Raw genomic sequence first — 22,791 nt, forward strand, 5'->3', positions numbered from 1 at the left:
AAAGAGAATCAGCTCTTTCAAAAAAAAAAAAACCTTAATGTGGGCAATATCGCTGCAAGCTAAGAATGGAGCACTTCAGCTAAGACTAAATTTTATCTGAATTTGTCTCATGTTACCAAATATTTTCATTTGTTTTGAATATCTCAAAAGATTTATGCTACAAAATACATGAAACCAAAAGAGAAATAAGCTCACCAAAAGTACTATTTATTGCACCTATTGCGAAAGAACAAAACCATACTTCCAAAAAGACTTAAGGATTATACCAAATATAACAAGAAATAAAATTAACTTATGATTTCTTGAGAAGACCAGCCAGCCTCTTCACATAAAAGGGAAGAAGCAACAGAGGAAACAAGAAAAACACAACGAAAAAAGCAAGAGTGTAACAGGTTAGGAGATACAATGTAAGCAATTTGAGCACAATGCTTTCTTCAGTTTCTCTCCCACGGGGCTCCCTGCCACCCTCAAGTATCAGCACAAATATCCCTCAGAGGGTCTTCCCCCAGTTACTATTACATCACCATATTTATTCTTTGTGGTCTATATCTTCCACTAGAATCTGAGCCCCATAAAGTTATTTTATAGTCTTATTAACAAGCATAGTGTCTGGCATGTTGTGAACACTGTGTGTGTAAATGAATAGCCCCTTTGGGCAGCAGACTGACCACAGAAATAACTTAAGTTCTGTTTTGGTCACAGGAAACCATCTATGTCGTCCCTAAATAACTCCAGAAAGCCTCGACTATAGTAAGACATGTACCCATGCGGCCATTAAGGGTAATGCCAAATTGTTATTGCATTCAGACAGAAAAAAAACTGTCCATAACACGACTAAAAGCACTGTGGTTAATGTATTCAGCGATAACTGTGTTTAATAAGCTTTTACGCTGTGCAGGTAAAATATGTATAATTTCCTCCTTGAGTCATTCCCATTAGCTCAGAGCCTAGAGTATTACTTTGCCAACAAAGGTCTGTCTAGTCAAGGCTATGGTTTTTCCAGTAGTCATGTATGGATGTGAGAGTTGGACTGTGAAGAAGGCTGAGCGCCGAAGAATTGACGCTTTTGAAGTGTGGTGTTGGAGAAGACTCTTGAGAGTCCCTTGGACTGCAGGGAGATCCAACCAGTCCATTGTGAAGGAGATCCGCCCTGGGTGTTCTTTGGAAGGACTGATGCTAAAGCTGTAACTCCAATACTTTGGCCACCCCATGCGAAGAGTTGACTCATTGGAAAAGACTCTGATGCTGGGAGGGATTGGGGGCAGGAGGAAAAGGGGACGACAGAGGATGAGATGGCTGGATGGCATCACCGGCTCAATGGACGTGAGTTTGAGTGAACTCCGGGAGTTGGTGATGGACAGGGAGGCCTGGCGTGCTGCGATTCATGGGGTCGCAAAGAGTCGGACACGACTGAGCGACTGAACTGAAGAGTGTGTCAAGCAATGTAAAGTTCTATAGCAAAAGCTGAGCCACACCTTAAGGTTCTGTGAGAGACCTAGAAGTTTGCTTGAGATGGAAGATTCCAATTGTCTACCGTCTCCTTCAACTATATATTAGTATTGATACAATCCCACTGCTGCCCCTGCACTACATCCAACAGTTGTTTTGAGAAAGTAGGTAAGAAGGAGAAAGAAATTTCCCTCTTTGAGTCCCCTCTTTTGGGCCAGTACTTCCTAGGGTCAAATGTCAAGCTAGATGTATCCTTGGTGCTTGGAGAGCACCCACCACTCTCAAAGCAGGGAGTCGGGATGGAACTGGTCAGACCTACTAAACACCTGCACCTTGTCAGCCCAGTTAATCAAGGTCAAGCTACCCTTTATGTTGTCTCTTTTTCGACTCGAGGGAATTAATAGTCACGATTAAGCCTTCTAGCCTTGTCACTGCCGACCACAAGGAGCGGCCCCCTAAGTCCACTGCACAAACGCAGAGTAACTATCAAGAACTCCCCAAGGGGGCAGTGGAGCACCACAAGAGAGCTTCAGGCCTGCAAAGTCGCGCGGTCTCGCGGAGTGAAAAACTCCTACGCCCGCCGTAAAGGACCCCTTGGAGGAAGTCGGAAACATCTCAATACATCCGGGACAGCCGGTGTCTCCGAGCTCAAGCGTCTAAGACCACGCTTCCCACATTTGGTGAGGTTAACTATGTGTCGCCGCTTCCCGCCGCAGCTTGGGTGGGCTGTGGACAGCTCCGGCTAAGCCGAAAACGAATCCTCATGTTGAATATGGAAACCAATAAGGCACTTTTCACTTCCCACCCCACTGTCCCAAATGTCTCCTTTTAGGGAGCACGACTTTCGAGGTAACACTAGATACCCACCCTCGCGCCTAACGAACACTCAAGTAGCGTTCCGCTCGGCGGGGAATGGAACTAGAATCCCGGCGTCCTCTCGGCTTCCGTAACGACGTAGCGGGGAGTGGGGCGGTGATGTAGCCGCTCTGGCCTGCGGCGGGCATCTCTATGGTACCGACAGGAGGGTGGAGAAGGTATAGGGGGGCGGGGCCGCCGTTCGCGTCACAGGCTTGCCTCAGCAGGCGGAGCAGATAGTGGTTGCCTTTGGTCCTCAGTGAGGAGCAGACTGTATGGACGCCGCGAAACTGCGTCCTGAGGTGGGAGGCCGGAAGCGGGGACCACTTGAATCTGAAAGTCTAGAGGATCCAGGTTCTCGGTGGGGAAGGCGGCAGGCGCATGGGACCCGGGAGCAGGTGGAGTGTGCTCGACCGGCAGTAGCCCGGAGCCCTTCGGCTTTGTCGCGCCTTCTAGGTCCCATAGGCATTCAGCCCTCACCTAAGCTCCTCGCCCCTTGCGTTTCCTTGGGTCTGGGCGGGGTGCCGGCGCTCTCGCCTGAGTTGCCCCTTGCCATCCTTACCGGGCTCGAGGGCCCGTAATGCGCCCCCGGCTCAAGTGCTTAGTCGTTCAATCGTGTCCGGGTCTGTGCGACCCCATGGACTGTAGCCTGCCAGGCTCCTCTGCCCACGGGATTCTCCAGGCAGGAATGCTGGAGTGGGTTGCCGTGTCCTTAAGAGGATCTTTCTGACCCAGAGACTGAACCTGTGTCTCGTGTGTCTCCTGGTTTAGCAGGCGAGTTCTTTACCGCTAGCGCCACCTGGGAAGCCCTGAATCAGGCCCGTAGTTGGTGGCATTATACTGTAATGGAGATGGTGTGTGGTAGAGTTTGGCTGTTGCAGAAGGTGTCTCCTGCAAGTCATGGAAATTGATGATCTGGGTAACTGGCTGTTATGGCAGATATCATTAAAAATAATATCGTTAGTTCACAGGCTGAGGATTGCTAACTTGCTTTCCCCTTGTATTAGTATCATGACATATTAAACACCTTGAGCATATTAGCTTCATGCATGACAAGTTTAAAAGAAAATTACAATTCTCGTAATGAACTTGCCCAACAAAAGTGAATATGTAAAATAAACATTAAGCTATTTTACAGTTTAAGAGGTTCTAGAGCCCATTCTATTTATGGAGAAGGAGCAGGAAGTGGGGAAACTGGAAGGGAAATGAAAAATGGGACACTTGGGTGTTCTCAGTTCAGTCGCTTAGTCGTTATCAGACTCTGCGACCCTGTGGACTGAGTGTTCTAATCAGAGATAGTAAGAGGAAGTACACCTATTAAATTTCTCATACCCAGAATCTATTCTATACATCTGCACCAACAGTTGCAGTGGAATAGATGATCAAGTTGTGTGTTTCTGGGGCCATAATTATACCTTTCTTGAAAAGAGAAACTACTGTTTTAACTATCCATGCTGCAAAACAAATTACCCCAAAGCTTAGAGGCTTAAAACAGTAAACAGTTGCTACCTCGCTGTATCTTTGGGCCAGGACTTTTGGAAGAGACTTAGCTGGGTGGTTCTGCTCAGGGTCTCAAAGTTGTAGTTCTAGATGTTGGCAGGGCTGCAGACATCTGAAGGCTTGACTGGGGCTGAAGGATCTGCTTCGGAGTTTACCCAAGTGTGCTTTTTATTCCTCTCTCATCGAGCAAGTTGTTTACACCTTCCATTTAAAATGCGATTTGTGCTACCCTATTATGTGTATCCGTTCCTATTCATAAACTACTATATAGTTATTTTGTAAACAATTTTTTCTTTTTCAGATCACTTTAAATTTGGATCATCATTTAAATACTTTAAGTGATCTTTTCTTGTTTCATTTTGCTCATGACACTTCATTAGCTACCTGATCATTTTTGTATCTGAGCTCATCAAGTAAAATATACGGTGAGTAACATTTAAATATTTATTGATGGTTGAAAATTGTTTAGTGAGTAAAAAAAGATGGACGTAATGAAATGGCTTTACAGAGACATCATGCAACTTGCAGTTAGGTGGATGATGACCTTTTATTTCTGTGTGCTTTCTGGGATGAGATTTGACAATGAATCTGTAATTAAATGCATATGGAAGCAAAGTTTGAGTGGCAGAAGAGCTGTTCTATTAGGCCTTTATGTATACTGTGCCCAACCTACGTTCTCCTCGCACTCATCCACCTGATTGGCCGCCTTTCTCCTTAGGGCTAATTTACAGGCCACAGCTTACTGAAGGAGGGGGATATTGTTTGATGCTGTGGCACCTCTCTGGCTTGGTCATTAATTCAATTTGTGTGTCCCAGTTTCCATCCAGCTAAGTGGATAATGATGTTATCTTTGGTTTAAGGAATATTTTATAAACTTTATATATACTGAGCCTTTAAACACATTGACTTCTTTATCCATTCAGGTGTCAAATGCTTACTTTGCAAAGTAGAAACAAATGATTCATGACTTATGGAGCTATAAATCTTAAGGTATATATAGAAAGGATTCATGACCTTGGAGGTGTCTTTTGCATTTTGGTTGTATCTCTTGGTTGAGAATACCTTGAAATCATTATTTCCTAATCCTGGAAGAATCTGTAGACTATAACTCAGTATTTGTGCTTTAGAGAACAATTTTCATTTTTTCAGTTTTGCAAATGACTAAGAATGTGAGGGGGTTTCCCTGGTGACTCAGTGGTAAAGAATCTGCTTGCCAATGCAGGAGACAAGAGTTCAATCCCTGGATTGGGAAGATCCCTTGAAGAAGGAAATGGCAACCTACTCCAGTATTCTTGCCCAGGAAATCCCACAGATAGAGGAGCCTGGTGGGCAATAGTCCATGAGGGGGTCACAAAAGAGTCAGACACAACTAAGGGACTAAACAACAAAAGAATTCGAGGATTGTTTTAGGGTCCCATATCATTAACAAAATAGCTGTTCTCTACAAAGCAAGTATTCTTCACACTATTAATTAAATTAATTAATTATTAATTTAATTAATTAATAATTTAATTAATTAAATTAATTAATAATTTAATTAATTAAAATATTAATGGAAACTTCATAAATTTATTTCATCTAGAGATATAGAAATCTTTAATATAGACTTCATATGCCAACCAATACATAAATGTGAATACATTATTTTTATATTATACTATCAATTGGACTTATGAGATTTACATACAACTTTACAGCTTCCCAGGTTGCACTAGTGGTAAAGAACCTGCCTGCCATTGCAGGAGATGTAAAAGACACAGGTTCAGTCCGTGGGTTGGGAAGATACCCTGGAGGGGATGGCAGTCCACTCCAGTATTCTTACCTGGAGAATCCTGTGGACAGAGGAGCCTGGCAGGCTACAGTCCATAGGGCTGCACAGAGTCGGACACAACTGAAGTGACAGCATGCATGCACACATACAACTTTATTAATGTTTATTAATGTTGTATAGTCTAATATTTTTATTAACATTTATAATGCTATGTATATATTTCTACATTTTAAAAAATTACACTTTTATGAAGCTGAGTTTAGCATCGTGGTCTGAGTTTAATTAATTCTAACTAACTTTTCAAAGGAGTTTTATTGGTTTTGTGTTCATGCTGCTGCTGCTGCTGCTGCTAAGTCACTTCAGTCGCGTCCGACTCTGTGTGACCCCATAGACGGCAGCCCACCAGGCTCCCCCACCCCTGGGATTCTCCAGGCGAGAACACTGGAGTGGGTTGCCATTTCCTTCTCCAAAGCATGAAAGTGACAAGTGAAAGTGAAGTCACTTAGTCGTGCCCAACTCTTAGCGACCCCGTGGACTGCAGCCTACCAGGCTCCTCCGTCCATGAGATTTTCCAGGCAAGAGTACTGGAGTGGGTTGCCATTGCCTTCTCCATGTGTTCATGATAGATATTGAAAATTTGGGGGAAATCAAAGAAAGGAAAAAAATAATGATCACATGTAAGCTGAATGAACAGTCTCCCAGATTTTTTACATGTATGTACATATTTTTAACAAAAAGGTAATACTTTATGTATTATTTTATAGGATACCTTTAAAATTTTAATATTTAATATGTCAATAAATTGGAAATAAGTATTTTTTAATGACTGCATAATAATATGGAATTCATTTCAGTAGTCCTGTATTTTGGACACATAGTTTCTAACTTTTCCTTATAAACAATGCCATGCTGAACATTCACATGTAACTCTTTGTATATATCAATTAGTTTCTTAGGGTAATTTTGTAGAAATGGAAATGCTGAGTCAAAAGTGTTTGCTCATTTATTAATCATTTTTGGTACATATTGTCAAATTGTTTGAGAAAAGTTATGCCAATTTATACAACTGCTAATACTCTATTATAATAAAGTGATCATTTCCCCACCACTAACAGATCATTAGCTATCTTTTGTCAATCTTAGATTGAAATCTCATTGTTTTAAATTAAATTCAATTGATTACCAATAAAGTTGAAATATTTTAATACTCTTCTTGATCTTTGTATTTCTTCCTTTTCCAAATTGCCTTTTCTTAGACATAGCCAAGTTATTATTGAGATACTTATTTTTTCTTTGTGTTAATCTTTTTTTCTTTTTTATTTGGCTACATCAGGTCTTAGTTGCAGCACTCAGGGTCTTCATGTGTTACATGGGGTCTTGCGTTGTGGCTCACAAACGCTAGCTGTGTGTGGTGTGCGGGCTCCAAAGCACGTGGGCTCAGTAGCTGTGGCATGTGAGCTGGGTTTCTCTGTGGCATATGGGGTCTTAGTTCCCCCTGACCAGGGACTGCACCTGCATCCCGTGCATTGCAAGGCGGATTCTTAACCACTGGACCGGCCCATCTTCTCATTAATCTTAAAAACTCTTTGTAAAGTAAGGCTTCTTGTCTTTCTCCATCATACATTTTCAAAATTGCCTTCATGTATTAGTCTTTAACTTTGCCATGCAGTTTACATTTTTATACAATCGTGTCTATCAGTATTTTTAAAATATTTTTGAGCTCCTCTAAAAGTCTAGCCAGCTGGACTATGTAGAAGTCTGTTTACAAATTCATGTAAATATCCCAAATTTGGTACCAAACTGATTACAAAAGCTCTCTTGACCATGGTTTCCATGGTTCCCAGGCAGCTAGTCAGTCAAACTGATTCCCTCTCTTAATTTAACCAGAGAAATGGTCTGTATTATTAATATAACACTCTAATCCATGTGAATGTGACATTTTGAAATCTAAAGTTGTTTAAACAACTCCTCCATATAAAATCGAGCATTGTACAGATGATCCAATCTCAGGTTTCACCTGATGATTGACTTTTCAGTACTACTTAGCAATTAAAACCTTTTGTAACGGAACCCATTACCATTGCAGACTGGTCATTATCCTGCTCAGTATAGTATATATTTGAGATTCCTCTTCTAACGCATGTAGAAGGAGAAAAGAACCACTTTCTACTAGTTATGCTGAAAAGGCCAAATACTATCTTTTCAACCTCCCTTGCAGCTCAGGAATGGGCATGTGATCTAGGCCCAGCCAGTGCCCAACTCTGAATTTTGTATTGAGAGCAAAGAAACAGAACTCCAAGAATTTTTTTATAACAGCAGCAGATGAGGCAGAACTAGCAGCAATGCCCGTGATAATATCTGGTGATGGGTTAAGCAGTGTAAGCTGGATTCAGGGGCAGGGGGGTCTTCACTGCAGGTGTCTGGTGTCATGTGCTCTGAGGTGCTTGAGGCATAGTTTGAAACTTGTCTCTTGAAACCTGGCAAGTCTGTGATTTCCCAATATCCTTTTAATAAATGCTTTTTGCTTGTATTGCCAGAGTGCTTTCTGTTCCATGTACTTAAGAAACCTAACTGACACAGGATCTGAGTACAATAATAATTGTTCCTTACCAATTTGGAATGGTACATACATTTCCCTCTTCTGCAAACACACACTTGATCTGTCTCAGATTTTGTGTTCACCTTTCAGTGTTCACATCACTCTTCTTTTGCAAGTTTGCTTGCTAAGTCTATTCAGTTGTATCCTTGCAACCCAATGGACTGTAGCCTGCCAGGCTCCTCAATGCATGGAATTCTCCAGGCAAGAATACTGGAGTGGGTTGCCATTTCCTTCTCCAGGGGTACTTCCCAACCTAGGGATCAAACCTGCTTCTCCTATGTCTCCTGCATTGGCAGGTAGGTTCTTACCACTAGTGCCACCTGAAATTGAATGCCAGTCTGAAAACAGTCTGTGAAGCTGCTAAAAGAAAATCCCTGTTATGATTTTGACTAGAGGTGGATTAAATTTATAGATTAATTTGAGGACAGTAATATCATCCATGTTGTCTTCTATAAACCATTCAGTAAAATGGTCTGGCTCTTGGTATCAGTGAAGTTCCATCAAAGAAGCAAAACTACTTTGCATGCTAACGAATAAGAAAGACCTTCTGTAACTGTAGGGGCTGGGAGAGCAGGCAGTGCTTTTGAGTCTGTTTTTGGGCCTGAAGCATGTCAGCTAGACAGTTGGGAAGGGAAGGTGGATGTGGATGAGAACAAGGACATTGCAGTCTGCACTGGCCTCTCACCAGCTTTAGTTTCGATGCTGTGGGTGAGCTGCAGGAGAGGCCCAGGACTTGGAGAGGGTGAAGGAAGATATGGTGGGAGTTGAAGGAACTGCAGGCCTAGCCTGCCCACACCAGCAAGGTGAGCTGACAGATCAGCAACAACACATGCAACCTCCACAGTGTCTAGCACCAACCTTCAGAGTTTAAAAATATGGCTGCTATTTCACTTCTGCTTTCCAAGTTCCATGTACAGAGTCTCCTATAGCTGGCACTACAGGAAGGGGATTCTGGGAAGTGTATTTCCAGCTTAGCTGGAACATAGCACAAAGCCACAGAGCTCTACATAGTTGATCGACGTAATACAGTTCTGTCATTTTCTTCACGTGCGGTGCAGTATCTGTTCAGTTTATCCTTGATATTTGAGTTTTTATTGCTGTTATGAATGTTCATTTTCCTGTACTTTCCCCTTACAATTATTGCTGGTATATTCATAATTTATCTTGAATTAGCCACCTTTTGCAACTTAAATTCTAGGATAGGCTACATTGCTTCAGTTGTGTCCAACTCTGTGCAACCCTATAGACTGTAGCTTGCCAGGCTCCTCTGTCCATGGGATTCTCCAGGCAAGAATACTGGAATGGATTGCCATGCCCTCCTCCAAGGGATCTTCCCAACCCAAGGATCAAACCCACACACATCTCTCAACCTGCATTGACTGGCAGGTTCTTTATCACTAGTGAGACCTGAGAAGCTCTAATTTCTAAAAATTTTCAATTTATTATCTTGAATAAGCAGTCATTTCACTTACAAATTAATGTAATTGTCTTTTCCTTCCTGAGGAGGGTAATGATACATTTTCACTCTCCCTCCCTCTATCTCTTCTGAGAAATGGAGTAAAAGTGTTAGTCTCTCAGTTGTGTCAACTCTTTGGGACCCCATAGACTGTAGCCCACGAGGCTCCTCTGTCCATGGAATTCTCCAGGTAAGCATACTGGAGTGGGTTGCCATTTCCTACTCCAGGGGATCTTCCTGAGCCAAGGATCAAACCCTGGTTGGTCTCCTGCACTGCAGGCAGATGGAAGCCCCAAGAAATGGAGTATGTTCTGCCAGTAAACAAGGATATCACAGTCATCATCCATTCCGTTCTCCACTGTGAATTCCTGAGCCCCAAGGGAACTCAGGAAGGCAAATACCTGCGACCTCATAGCCATCAGATTGCAGCCACTCCCTAGAGTCAGCTCGAGAGACCTCAGGATGTGAAAAACACAGGGTACTGGCCCCAGGATTGCTGCGATGCAAATGAATGATTTCAGTGAGCCCAGACTCTTGCATCTTCTCATACATAGAAAAGCACTAAATTCCTTAAATTGGAATATCTGGTTTCTCTTATTAACAGTAATCTTTTAATGTTCAGACTACCTGCTGTTTGTTGTAAAACTTCTATATAACCTGACTCCTCCCCTCTCCTCCTCAAGCCTAGCTGTTCTTTCAGGATTATTTGAGATGTTCATCTCCTGGGCTTGAAGTCCTAAAAATTCCCACCAAATAAAGCGTAACTCTCAACTTTTAGGCTGTGACTTTTTTTTAAGTCAACACTTGCTTGCTTCATTGCATTGATTAGAAATGCCAGAACAGTATTATAACAGCTGCACTGTTTCTGACTTTAAAGGTAATGTTTCTTGGTTTTCATTCATTTTGGTTCTTATAACCTAGCAATTCTTAATGTCTAGTGAGCATAAGAATTACCTGGTAGTCACACTTGCTAAACATGGAGATTTCCAAGAAAAATGCTGCATTTTACTAAATGCCATTTAAGCATTTACTAGGCAATACCTGGTGGATAATAGATACACTGTATGATGAATTTTCATTAATTCATTCAACAAATACTTAGTGAGCATCCACAACCAGAGCATACTTCTCAGATGTAATGGTTTTGCTGGGATTCAGAAAGCTATAGTGGATAAGACTGGCAGCAGACCACCAAACAATGACCATGACCCTTTTTTTTTGGTGCAACTTTGGTTTTTGGAAGTGCTTTGGAGCTTCTTTTCTGTCCAACTGCTTAGCTGGTCGTCACCGGTTTTCATAAAAAATCCACTTTTCCTTGCAGGTCACAATCTGATTGAGAAATGGTTTGTTGTTGCGTAGAATAAGAGAAGACAACACTTCAAAATGATGGTGTTTTTTTGTTGTTGTTGTTGTTGTTTTTCCCGGTCAGCTCTTGAGGCCACCCACTTATCGGGCTTTTTTACCTTTTCAATTTGCTACAAATGCCAAACAACTGTAGAATGGTTGACGTTGAGTTCTCAGCAGCTTCTCACGTAGTTGTAAGAGAATCAGGTTTGATGGTGGTTCTCAGTTGGTCATTGTCAACTTCTGATGACCGGTCACTATGCTCTGTGGCTTCAGGGCCCTAGTCTTATTTGCAAAACTTCTTGAACTACTCTGTAATTCATTAGCAGTTCCTGGGCCAAATGTGTTGTTGATGTTACTTGTTGTCTTTGCTGCTTTACGACCCATTTGGAACTCGATTTTAAAAATAACTCAAATTTGCTTTTTGTCTAACATCATTTCCATAGTCTAAAATAAATGTAAAATAAACAGCAAGTAATTGGTGAAAAACAAAGCGAGAAATGTACATTAAAATGGTATATAACATAACCACATTTAAGAGTGTATTCCAACATCAAATGGCAAAGTTCAACAATGCAAAACTACAATTACTTTTGCACCAGCCTAATACCACTGCTGCTTAATTTTGTTTGTGTTTTCTAGATAGGTATTTTCTCAGCTCTTTATTTTCTATATTGCTGAGACTTTTTGTTTGAGATGTTTTCTTATGAACAGTAACTTCATGGATGTTTCTTTCTTTTCCAAGCTGTCTCTTTATAGAGAAATTTAATACATTCACATCTATTATAGTATTTGTGTTTGACGTGTTTGTTTCCTTTTTTTTTTTTTTTGGTATGTGAGGGTGGGAGTAAAATTGTCTTCTTCATAGTTTACTTTTCTACTTTGCTATATTGAGCAAGTTTTCTGTATTTTTCTCTTATTCCCATAAAAATTTAAAAGACCTGCTCCTTGATTATTTTTTCCCAAAAAATTATATATAAGTGTTATAATTTCTAAGGAAAAATCTTAAAATTTATAGTTGTCACATAGATGCTATAATTTAGTTATGTTTAGAGTCCCTGTTGTCATAGTCCTGTTCTCTCAGAGCTCTGTAATTGTCCCACAATGTTCGGTGTTGGTGTTAATTACATTCTGTTTCTTTTGCAGATAACTGTTGTTGCTGGTTTGGGTCTTAAGGATTTTATCTTTATTTATTTTTAAATATTTATTATTTTTATTTATTTAGCTGCTCAGGATCTTAGTTGCAGCATGTGGGATCTAGTTCCCTGCTGCTGCTGCTGCTGCTGCTAAGTCGCTTCAGTTGCGTCCGACTCTGTGCGACCCCATAGATGGCAGCCCACCAGGCTCCTCCATCCCAGGGATTCTCAAGGCAAGAACACTGGAGTGGGTTGCCATTTCCTTCTCCAACGCATGAAAGTGAAAAGTGAAAGTGAAATCGCTCAGTCGTGTCCAACTCTTAGCGACCCCATGGACTGCAGCCCACCAGGCTCCTCCGTCCATGGGATTTTCCAGGCAAGAGTACTGGAGTGGGGTGCATTTCCTTCTCCACTAGTTCCCTGACCAGGGATCAAACCTGGGCCCCCTACATTGGGAGCATGGGGTATTAGCCACTGGACCACCAGGGAAGTCCTCTCTTTATTTTTTGAATTTGTTTTTTCTCTCAATGTCCAACTCTTTGTCCTTTTTTTTTTTTTTTCTCCCTCAAGCTTTTAGAAAATTCTTTGAATGTATTTTTATTAATTGTGTTTTTTGAAGCATTCATCTTACTATGCGTTGCTTGTTTTGAGTTTTTATTTGGGCAGTCAGGTTTTTTATTTCCATAAGCTCTTTCTTGTTTTCAGGTTGCTCCTTACATGAAAGGCTGCTATTGTTATTGACAATAAAGTATATTTTCCTAACTTTTTAACATCTGTATTGGAGTATAATTGACATATGATAAACTGCATATGTTTAAAATATGCAGTTTGATACATTTTGGTGTGGGTTTGAAACTATGAACCATGAAACTGTTACCACAATCAAGATAATGAAGTAATGAATCTGTCTCTCCAGTTTTCTTATGCTCCTTTTTAATCCTTCCTGCACCTCCTTTCTTGCATTTTCTAGAATTTTGTATAAGTGGGATCATACTAGGTACTTTTTAAAAAAACATTTCTAGATAAGAAATTCAAACATAAAAGTATTACCTAAATTTAACAATTATAACATTTTCCCATACTTTATTTGCTTCTTAAAAATACTTTGTTTTATAACAGTTTTAGGTTAATAGAAAAGTTGAGCAGAGTAGAAAGTATTCCCATATGTCCATTCTTGCTCTACACATTTCTCCCCATTATTAACTTTTTCCAAGAGTGTGGCATGTTTGCTTGGCTTCCCCAGTGGCTCAGCGGTAAAGCATCTGCCTGCAATGCAGGAGACGCAGACCTTCCTGGGTCCGTCCAGGAAGGTTACAGTCCACGGGGTTGCAAAGAATTGGACAAAACTGATCATGCACATACATTACATTACACACACACATTTGATACAATTAATGAATAAGTATTGATATGTTGTTATTGACTAACGTCCACAGTTCACATTAGGGTTCATTCTTTGTACAGTTCTATAAGTTTTTGTGCTAAGTCGCTTCAGTCATGTCCAACTCTTTGTGACCCCATGGACTATAGTATGCCAGGCTCCTCAGTCCAGGCGATTCTCTAGGCAAGAACACTGGAGTAGGTTGCCATGCCCTCCTCCAAGGGATCTTCCTGACCCAGGAATGGAACCTGCATCTCTTTAGGGCTCCTGCATTGGCAGGTGAGTTCTTTACCACTAGTGCCACCTAGGAAGCACCCTATGGGCTTTTACTGTAGCCTTCCCGCGCCTCCCCCCACCCCCCATATTTTGTTTCTCCAGTTGGGTTTTTCCAGTTTGAAACTAATAAAAAAAAAAAAAGCTGCTATGAGCATTGATGTGCAAGTCTTTGTGTGGATGTTTGCTCTCGTTTCTCTTAGGTAAATGCCTAGGAATGGAATGACTGAGTCATATGGTAGGAGTATGTTTAACTTTCTCAGAGACTGGAAAGTGGTTGTATCATGTTACATTTCCACCAATAATGTATGAGAGTTCTGATCGCTCCACATTTTGCCAACATTTGGAAACGGTCAGCCTTAAATTTTAGCCATTCTGATAGTTACGTTTGGACTCTCATTGTGGTTTTACTTTCCATTTCCCAATTAATTAATGATGTTGAGCACATTTCATGTGCTTATTGACTGTTTGTATATCATCCTTGTAAAGTACCTTTTCACATCTTTCATACATCTTGTTATCAGCCTGTTTTTCTGTGATCATGTTTTGAGAATTCTTTATTCTGTATACATATCCTTTATCAAATATGAGATATGCAAATATTTTCTCCCAATCTATGTCTTGTGTTTTAATTCTCTTAACATTGTCGTTCAAAGAGCAGAAGTTCTTAAGTTTAATGAAGCTCAATTTATTAACTTTTTTAAACAATGGAGCTTTAATACTGCTACCAAGAACTCTTTGTATAACCCGAGGACAAAGATATCCTCCTGTATTTTCTTCCAAAAGTTTTATAGATTTGTTTTACTTTTACTGTGATCCATTTTGAGTTAATTTTTATATAGGGAGGAAGGTATGGATTGAGGTTCATTATTTTTGCATATGGATACCCAGTTGTTATAGCACCGTTTGTTGAAAGGAGTGTCTTTTCTCCATTGACTTTCCTTTGCATATTTGTCAAAAATCAGTTGACCATATGTGTGGATCTGTTTGAACCCACTCTCTATTCTGTTGCATTGATATATTTGTCTGTCTTCATAATGGCACCACATTCTTGGTTATGTAGCTTTATAGCAAGACTTGAAGTCAGGTGGTGCAAGTCCTTCAACTTAGACCTTTTTAAAGGTGTTTTCCTATTCTAGGTGTTTTGCATTTCTCTATAAACTGTTAGAATATATACAGTGATCTATGTATAGTTTTTATTACAGAATGGAAGTTGAATCATTCTCAATAAATCATTTAGTTAGTCTTTAATGCTCAGAACAAAGACACAACAATACAAAGTAAAAACTTCAGGTATCACACAATATTAATAACTGGATAAGTGATCTCAATATTTTATGCCAGGTGAGCACTCAGAATTATGATTGCCTTTTTATGCCAGTTAAGGTCCTTTGGTTAGAGGTAACAGTCAGGAAAAGGGGACTTATTGAGAAAATCCTGAAGTAGCTCATAGAAGTGAAAGGTGAGTTGCAGGAACCAGGGCAGCTCTGAGAACCTTAGAGATTGGTCCTGAGGACTTGATGTCCTTATGATTCTTTTTTCCTAGGCTCTTCCATGTAGTAGAGCCCATGCTCTATAAGAAGTAAAGGAACTTTCTCCATCAGGTCCACTTGGAAAAATTCTGATAAGGAGTCCAGTTGGCCTAGCCAGGGTCACCTTCATCAGCAGAGTAATCACTGCCATTCACTACTATAAAATTATTACTAATTAGTCATTGCTATTTAATCACTACTACTAGTAAGGGAGGCAGGGAGTTCTAATTGGTCAGCTCCAGAGTCTGGGTATTGTGATGAGCACTTTTCCCAAAGGAAGGTGATGCTGTTATCAGAAAAAGTATGGAAAGCAGTTGCTGGAGTGGATGCCCACTGCTCTGTAGTACACATTGCCAAAAGAAAGATTTGATGACTTCAAAGTAATAGATTAGTCAACAGGTTTTCTTAAATTTCCCTTGATGCATGCTACCATCTAAACAGTTGTTCCTACAAGGCTAATCTGTTCTCTTTGGGCCACGTGGCTTATTATATATAAACTTAAGAAATACTATGTCTTTCAATACTTGAAAGTTTCTAAGACAGTATATCATAAAATGTTCTCCCTGTACACACTCAAAGGTACCCATGTGAAGTAATGGATATGCTAACTGTATTATGATCATTTCACAATACATATGTATATTAAATCATCACATTCTGCAGCTTAAACTTACACAGTGCTGTGTATCAGTTATATCTCAATAAAGCTGGGGGGGGGGGAATGAAATTACAGATAACAGTTAAAGAAAAAAGGACTTTCCTGGTGGTACAGTGGATAAGAATCCACCTGCCAATGCTGGGGACTTATTTGATCCCCGGTCTGGGAAGATTCTACGTGCTGCAGAGCAACTAAGCCCAGGTGCCTGGAGCCTGAGTTTCGCAACAAGAGTAGCCACCGCAGTGAGAAACCCCCGTACCACAACAGAGAGCAGCCCCCGCTCGCCGCAACTAGAGAAAAGTCGGAGCAGCAGTGAAGACCCAGCACAGCCAAAAATAAGCAAACAGTGGAAGAAACACCAATTTTTACAATTTGATTTTATACTTCTAGAATTATTGCTGGTATTTTTTATTTATATATCATACGGCATCCCACAGTCCATTAATATTTTTCTCTCCTTTCTATTTTAGGATGACTGGGAATGTAAACAAGAACAAGCTGTTTGTTTTGTGATGGCTTTTAGCATGTACTGACATACTGTTTGCAATGGCATCAGAGACTGAGAAGACTCATGCTTTGCTCCAGTCATGCAGCACTGAATCTCTTCTTTCCAGCCTTGGTCTGGGCTTATTCTGCACAGTAGCTGACAGACTTCTTCAGTTTCCCATAATTCAACAAAATGCCTGGCTTCGTGCACTTTCAGATAATTCAGTACACTGTGTGATTGGCATGTGGTCATGGGCAATAGTCATTGGAATCAGGAAGAAGACTGACTTTGGAGAAATCATTTTAGCTGGATTTTTAGCCTCTGTTATCGATATAGACCACTTTTTGCTATCTGGATCCCTGTCTTTAAAGGTAAGAAGCCTATATGTTTAATTTTTCTGGTCTTTGATTTCTTTGACGCCATGATATTGATATTTATAGCATCAGTTTAGTTAGAGAAGATTAGCCTTATTTTAAAACAAGAAAGCCCATTCATCCAGTTTTTTTGAGCACCACTTTCCTGAGGGTTCACATATGTTACTGACCACATTATATCACATCACAAAGTGCTGTGGATGTGCCCAGAGCAAAGGTTCAATAATTATAACTGAGGGGTTCCATTCTGGCTTTATAGGAGATGTTTTAGCCAAGTCTTTTATTTTTTTAATTGAGGTATAATTGATTTAGAATGTTGTGTTAATTTCTGCTGTACAACAAAGTGGTTCAGTTAAACATATATATATACATTCTTTTTTAAAGCTATATTCTTTTCCATTATGGTTTATTGCAGAATACTGAATAGAGTTCCTTGTGCTATACAGTAGGACATTGTTGGTTATCCATTAGCCAAGTCTTGAAGGAGAGATTAAGTTCTATACTCTGCTGTGCTTAGTTGCTTCAGTCGTGTCCGACTCTTTGCAACCTATGGACTGTAGCCCGCCAGGCTCCTCTGTCCATGGGATTCTACAGGTGAGAATACTGGAGTGGGTTGCCATGCCCTCCTCCAGGTGAAATATCCCAATCCAGGAAGCAAACCCATATCTCTGGCATCTTCTGCATTGCAAGCAATTTCTTTACCTGCTGAACCACCTGGTAAGCCCATTAGCACACTGCTGCTGCTGTTGCTGCTGCTGCAACAACCCACTGGAGTGGGTTGCCATTGCCTTCTCCAATGCAGGAAAGTGAAAAGTGAAAGTGAAGTCGCTCAGTCGTGTCCTAAGACCCCCTAAACCTTGTTCCCATTAGCTCATGGTATCAGAATGTGGAGAAGCAAACCTATAGGTTTGTCTCCTGACTACCTTCATAAGGCATGTATCTGGTGTTATCAACTGCACACAGGCCTCCTGAATGGATGGTTTCTCCAGCCCTGCAGAGCCTCTCAAACTGCTTCTGTAAGTGACATATGCAGTAAGCAAGGGCACCAGTATAAAGACAAATGCTAATTGAATAATATTGGAGCAGCATTTCACATACTTCTGACAAGCACAAGCACAGGATATGAAGTAAGTGAAGAACAGAACCAGGAAAAATCATGTCCTAGACCAGGACTGGTAGGAGTTTACCTGTTTTTGCGGGCAAGCTGTCACTTCAGTCATATCCGACTTTGTGTGACCCTATGGACTGTAGCCCACCAGGTTCCTCTGTCCATGGGGTTCTCCAGATAAGAATACTGGAGTGGGTTGCCATGCCCTTCTCCAGGGAATCTCCCCCACCCAGGGATGGAAACTGGATCTCTTAAGTCTCCTGTATTATAGGTGGGTTCTTTACCACTAGTGCAACCTGGGAAGCCCTATCTATTTTTTACTTCTATGATTTTATGATATATCCTTCTTTTATTATTTATGAATAAAGGTTCTGCATGAATATTTTAGAAATCAGGCAAGCAACAGAAATATCTTGTTTCCTCCTTGTGTGTGTGTGTTAGTCACTAAGTTGTGTCCAACTATTTGCTACCCCATGGACTGTAGCCCACCAGGCTCCTCTGTCCATGGGATTTTCCAGGCAAGAATACTGGAGTGGGTTGCCATTTCCTTCTCCAGGGGATCTTCCCGACCCAGGGATTGAACCTGGGTCTCCCGCCTTGCAGGCAGACTCTTTACCGTCTGAACCACCAGGGAAGTTTCTTCCTTAGAAACTATTAATGTAAATAGTCAATATCTGTCCATACATCCAGAGCGTAACTACTAATCATCTCAACAGGAGGCTGTTGCTCTCCTCCGAGCAGTGACTACCATAGGCGCCCCATCCCACCCTGTTATTAGGGAGCATGTTATGCTGTGGGTATAGAACTTAAAACCCTGGTTTCATTCCTGGGTCAGGAAGATCCCCTGGAGAAGGGATAGGCTACTCACTCCAGTAGCTCCCTGATAGCTCAGATGGTAAAGAATCCATCTGCAATGCAGGAGACCTGGGTTCAATCCCTGGGTTGGGAAGATTCCCCTGGAGGAGGGCATGGCAACCCACTCCAATATTCTTGCCTGGAGAGTCCCCATGGACAGAGGAGCCTGGCAGGCTGCAGTCCATGGTGTCACAGAGTCGGACATGACTGAGCTGCTAAACACAGCGCAGCATAGAACTTAAAAACAAAGGTGGAGACTAAAACGGCATAATGCAGAAATGTTTTATGTTTTGACAGAATAGAAATAGACAACTGAAAGTATGGAGAAGGGAGAAGGATAAGAATGTAGAATAAATCAACTCTTTGATTGATGTTTAGCAAGTTGTTGTTGTTCAGTCGCTAAGTCACGCCTGACTCTGTGACACCACGGACTGCAGCACGGCGGGCCTCTCTGTCCTTCGTCATCTCCAAGAGTTTCCCGTGGATCATTCACGAATTAAGCCTGGAAAACTTGCATTTGTTTAGATATTGATTACATTTTTACAATGGTTTAGAAATTCTATTGGTTTATTTAACTCAACTTTCAAATCATGTTTAAAATAATACACTCTTTCTAATGCTTTTGTAAATAAATTTGAAAGTATTCAAGGCTAATATAAAATAGTTACAACAAAAATACTCCCCTTTTATGCATTTATTAATTGAAGAATGGAGTAGGGGAGAGGCAGGATAGGAGAAAGGAATTATGAGATACAAACTACTAAGTATAGAATAATTAAAATACAAAGATGTAATGTACAGAGCAGGAAATATAACCAATATTCTATAACAATGTTAAATGGAATATAACCAATTAAAAAATTGTATAGCTAAGTTGTATACCTGAAATTAATATAACATTGTAAATCAACTATACCTCACAGTTTTTTATGTTTAATTGAAGTGTATTTTAATCAATTGTGAGACTTTTTCATTGCTCTTAGAGGCCCCAAACAATTCTTTAAAACTCCAAATTTACTCTAACCATACATTTAGGATATAAATTGTATTGTGACTTTTCTGAGCACATAGTAGGAAACTTTAAGAAGTTAGTCACATGTTCTTGAGATCTTGATTTCATTTTTAGTGCAAAGTGTATTTGGAGGTGACATAGAAAATGTTCCCTTTGCATTTCCAGTAGACTGTAGGAAAACATACTTACGATGTTAGGCAGCATCTATAAAGTGCTGGTTGCCGAGAAGGAGATGATACTAGCTACCGCTTTCTCCCTGCAGGCTGCTCTGAGTCTTCCACGACGCCCTTTCCTTCACTGTTCTACTGTGATACCCACTGTGGTTCTGACCCTAAAGTTTACAATGCACTTCTTCAAGCTCAAAGACTCATGGTGCTTTCTTCCCTGGATGTTATTTATATCCTGGACCTCACACCACATCCGAGATGGAATTCGCCATGGCTTGTGGATGTGCCCATTTGGAAAAACTTCTCCTTTGCCATTTTGGCTTTATGTAATAATCACATCATCTCTACCTCACATCTGTTCATTCGTCATGTATTTCACAGGGACCAGACAAATGATGTCTTCAAAACATGGAATTCATATTGATGTGTGAGATAACCACATGGCAGTCTTTGAGGACCACTGGTTGAGACAATGACAACCAACATTAAAGTGAATTTAAAACACATATAAGGCACTTATAGTAATTATTATAATTCCTAAATCCTCCTGCTCAGGAGGCATGTACATTTCTTAAAAAATTATCTGTATTTGTTGTATTCCTTTCTTCTATAACACTGTAGTGCAATATCAGAGTTTCACTCCATGGTATATTTTATTATTTCTTTTCTTTATCTGGCTTTACTAATATTATTAGATTAACATCCAGTTAAGTTTTCTGGAAATATACCTTTAAGGTAATTCATTTCCTGATGAAAAACAGCTCAAATTTTAGGATGATTAATTTGTGGAACGTTAGCATTTTATTTGGATCCAAGTTTTCCTGAGATACTGAGATAAGAAAATGGGCAAAGTAAATGAGATTATGAATAAGATGTATAATGAATGCTAACGTTTCTTCGTTTCATATATTTTGATCCTGACTCATTTGCCAAGTGCTTTAGTGAGTTGTGACTACTGGCAGAAACTGCTTTAGTGCATTTATAATATTCTTAAAAGACAATAGCATTAGACCTAGATTATTGTTTCAGAAATAACTTTGGGAAATTATTATAATGTGTTGGCTGTAGTAACATTCTACCGAAGTACTACTTTCCAGTATCTTTGCCCTCAAATCTCATGTGTTGGAGTTTTAACTGTTTTGAAAAACATAACTAAATTTAACAAAATATTTGTTTAAAGTTAACATTAACAAAATATTGATACTTGACCCATCACCATAGAATCCACAAAAAAGGACCTAACCAATAATGTCATTTCAAATGTAAGCTCCTGAATGTGCCATTAAAATTGCTTTAGTTGCTATCAATTTGTTTATATGCTATTCTAAAATACTATACCAGCTAAATCGTTTCTTAAAAATTTGCCTGATACTGACAATTTTTTTTTTTCCCCAAAAAAGGTAGTATTAAGAGATTGGCTTTTTCCTCTGTTCTTTAAGTTGATCTTCTGTTAAAAAATGATTAACCTTCATTGGAGAAGGAAAATTGAGTTGCTGTAAGCTTTACATTTGCAGTTTAATGTTACTTTGATATAATTCGGTGCCCCCAAAGCACCTGTTTTTGTTTTTGTAGCATTTGTACCAGCTGCTGTCTTCAGATTTTCTTACACGTTTGAGTTTGTAATGATGGTGATTTTGTGCCTTAATCTCTGAGAAGTGATGAAGCAATGCCTTATCCAAAGCAGGTTTTTCTTATTAAGTTAACAGAGTTCTGTAAATTGTTATAAACAGTCAGGCTCTTTAGTTTTTCTTCTTCTTGTTAACTAATTGGTTGCAATCTGTTATATTTTATAAAATAATTCACCCTTACAATCTGTTCTTGTCTTTCCAGAGCAATTACTGTGTCAATTTGGTTGGTTTAATAGTATACATTATATAGTGGGGGTAAATTGATTAAGGTAGAGATTTTTTAAAAGCATTTGATTTTAGAAATCCATGGAAATAAAGTTATCTTGTGTCATTTTTCTGACTGAATTACACAACTCTTCCTTTTTTCTCTTCTCTGTATTAAACAAATTAATATCGTAAAAATATAGGGCCTTAAATAAGAATGTCACATGGGCATTTTGGAGGTTGTCCTAACTTTATTAGAATGGGAACTCACTTTGACCATGTCTCCTTGCTTAAACAGTCACTTCAGATTTTAAGTGTGGCTTTATCTTTGTTCCTACCTCCACCATCAGAAACGTTTATTGTCCTCTAAGTGGTCTCTGAAAGCAGTGGTTGTAACCTGTAGAGATATAGTGACCAAGTTCCCATGCCACCATTGTGTTCCTTCTCTTAGTGGAAGAGCTTGTGGCAATACAACTTACGTTGTATCGTCCTTGTACATGTGTGTTTTCTCTATTCTCTAGACATTCTCCTTTCTTGTAATCTTTCTGTCTTGGCTGTATCACTGATCTGACCTCCCAGCCTACTGGTCTCTTGAGCCACTTCTGTTATACTGGCTACTCAGGAGAACTTCTACCAATAAACTGTTTTCTACTCATCCCAAGCCTACTTTCTTTTAGCAGTAGACTAAGAACCCCTGCCACCTCTTCTTAATATCGTCTGCTTCTGTTAGGTCCATACCATTTCTGTCCTTTATCGAGCCCATCTTTGCATGAAATGTTCCCTTGGTATCTAATTTTCTTGAAGAGATCTCTAGTCCTTCCCATTCTGTTGTTTTCCTCTATTTCTTTGCATTGATCGCTGAGGAAGGCTTTCTTATCTCTTCTTGCTATTCTTTGGAACTCTGCATTCAGATGCTTATATCTTTCCTTTTCTCCTTTGCTTTTCACTTCTCTTCTTTTCACAGCTATTTGTAAGGCCTCCTCAGACAGCCATTTTGCTTTT

At 40.0% G+C, this 22,791-nt stretch overlaps 1 protein-coding gene across 3 annotated transcripts; it reads left to right on the top strand.

The window, feature by feature from the left end:
• Nucleotides 1–1,431: 1,431 nt before the first annotated feature.
• Nucleotides 1,432–21,933, top strand: TMEM267 (transmembrane protein 267). 3 transcript variants are annotated; one of them, XM_027520247.1, is made up of 4 exons: nucleotides 1,432–2,129; nucleotides 4,106–4,229; nucleotides 16,425–16,812; nucleotides 20,053–21,933. In XM_027520247.1, exons 3-4 carry the CDS (start codon nucleotides 16,501–16,503, stop codon nucleotides 20,386–20,388), a joined length of 648 nt encoding a protein of 215 aa, XP_027376048.1. In that variant the 5' UTR covers nucleotides 1,432–2,129; nucleotides 4,106–4,229; nucleotides 16,425–16,500; the 3' UTR covers nucleotides 20,389–21,933. The 3 variants fall into 3 exon arrangements, with proteins under 3 accessions (XP_027376048.1, XP_027376047.1, XP_027376049.1); XM_027520246.1 differs by lacking the exon at nucleotides 1,432–2,129 and adding an exon at nucleotides 2,498–2,606; XM_027520248.1 differs by lacking the exon at nucleotides 1,432–2,129 and adding an exon at nucleotides 2,561–2,702.
• The last annotated feature ends 858 nt before the right edge of the window (nucleotides 21,934–22,791 follow it).

This window comes from Bos indicus x Bos taurus, chromosome 20 (assembly GCF_003369695.1).
Source record: "Bos indicus x Bos taurus breed Angus x Brahman F1 hybrid chromosome 20, Bos_hybrid_MaternalHap_v2.0, whole genome shotgun sequence".
Classification (NCBI taxonomy): Eukaryota; Metazoa; Chordata; class Mammalia; order Artiodactyla; family Bovidae; genus Bos; species Bos indicus x Bos taurus.

Bases quoted from the DNA above. Each gene is read 5' to 3' on its own strand.
- TMEM267 (XM_027520247.1), top strand. From the start codon at position 16,501: ATGGCATCAGAGACTGAGAAGACTCATGCTTTGCTCCAGTCATGCAGC. The intron at 16,813-20,052 runs GTAAGAAGCCTA...TTCTCCCTGCAG, and splicing joins CTGGATCCCTGTCTTTAAAG to GCTGCTCTGAGTCTTCCACG.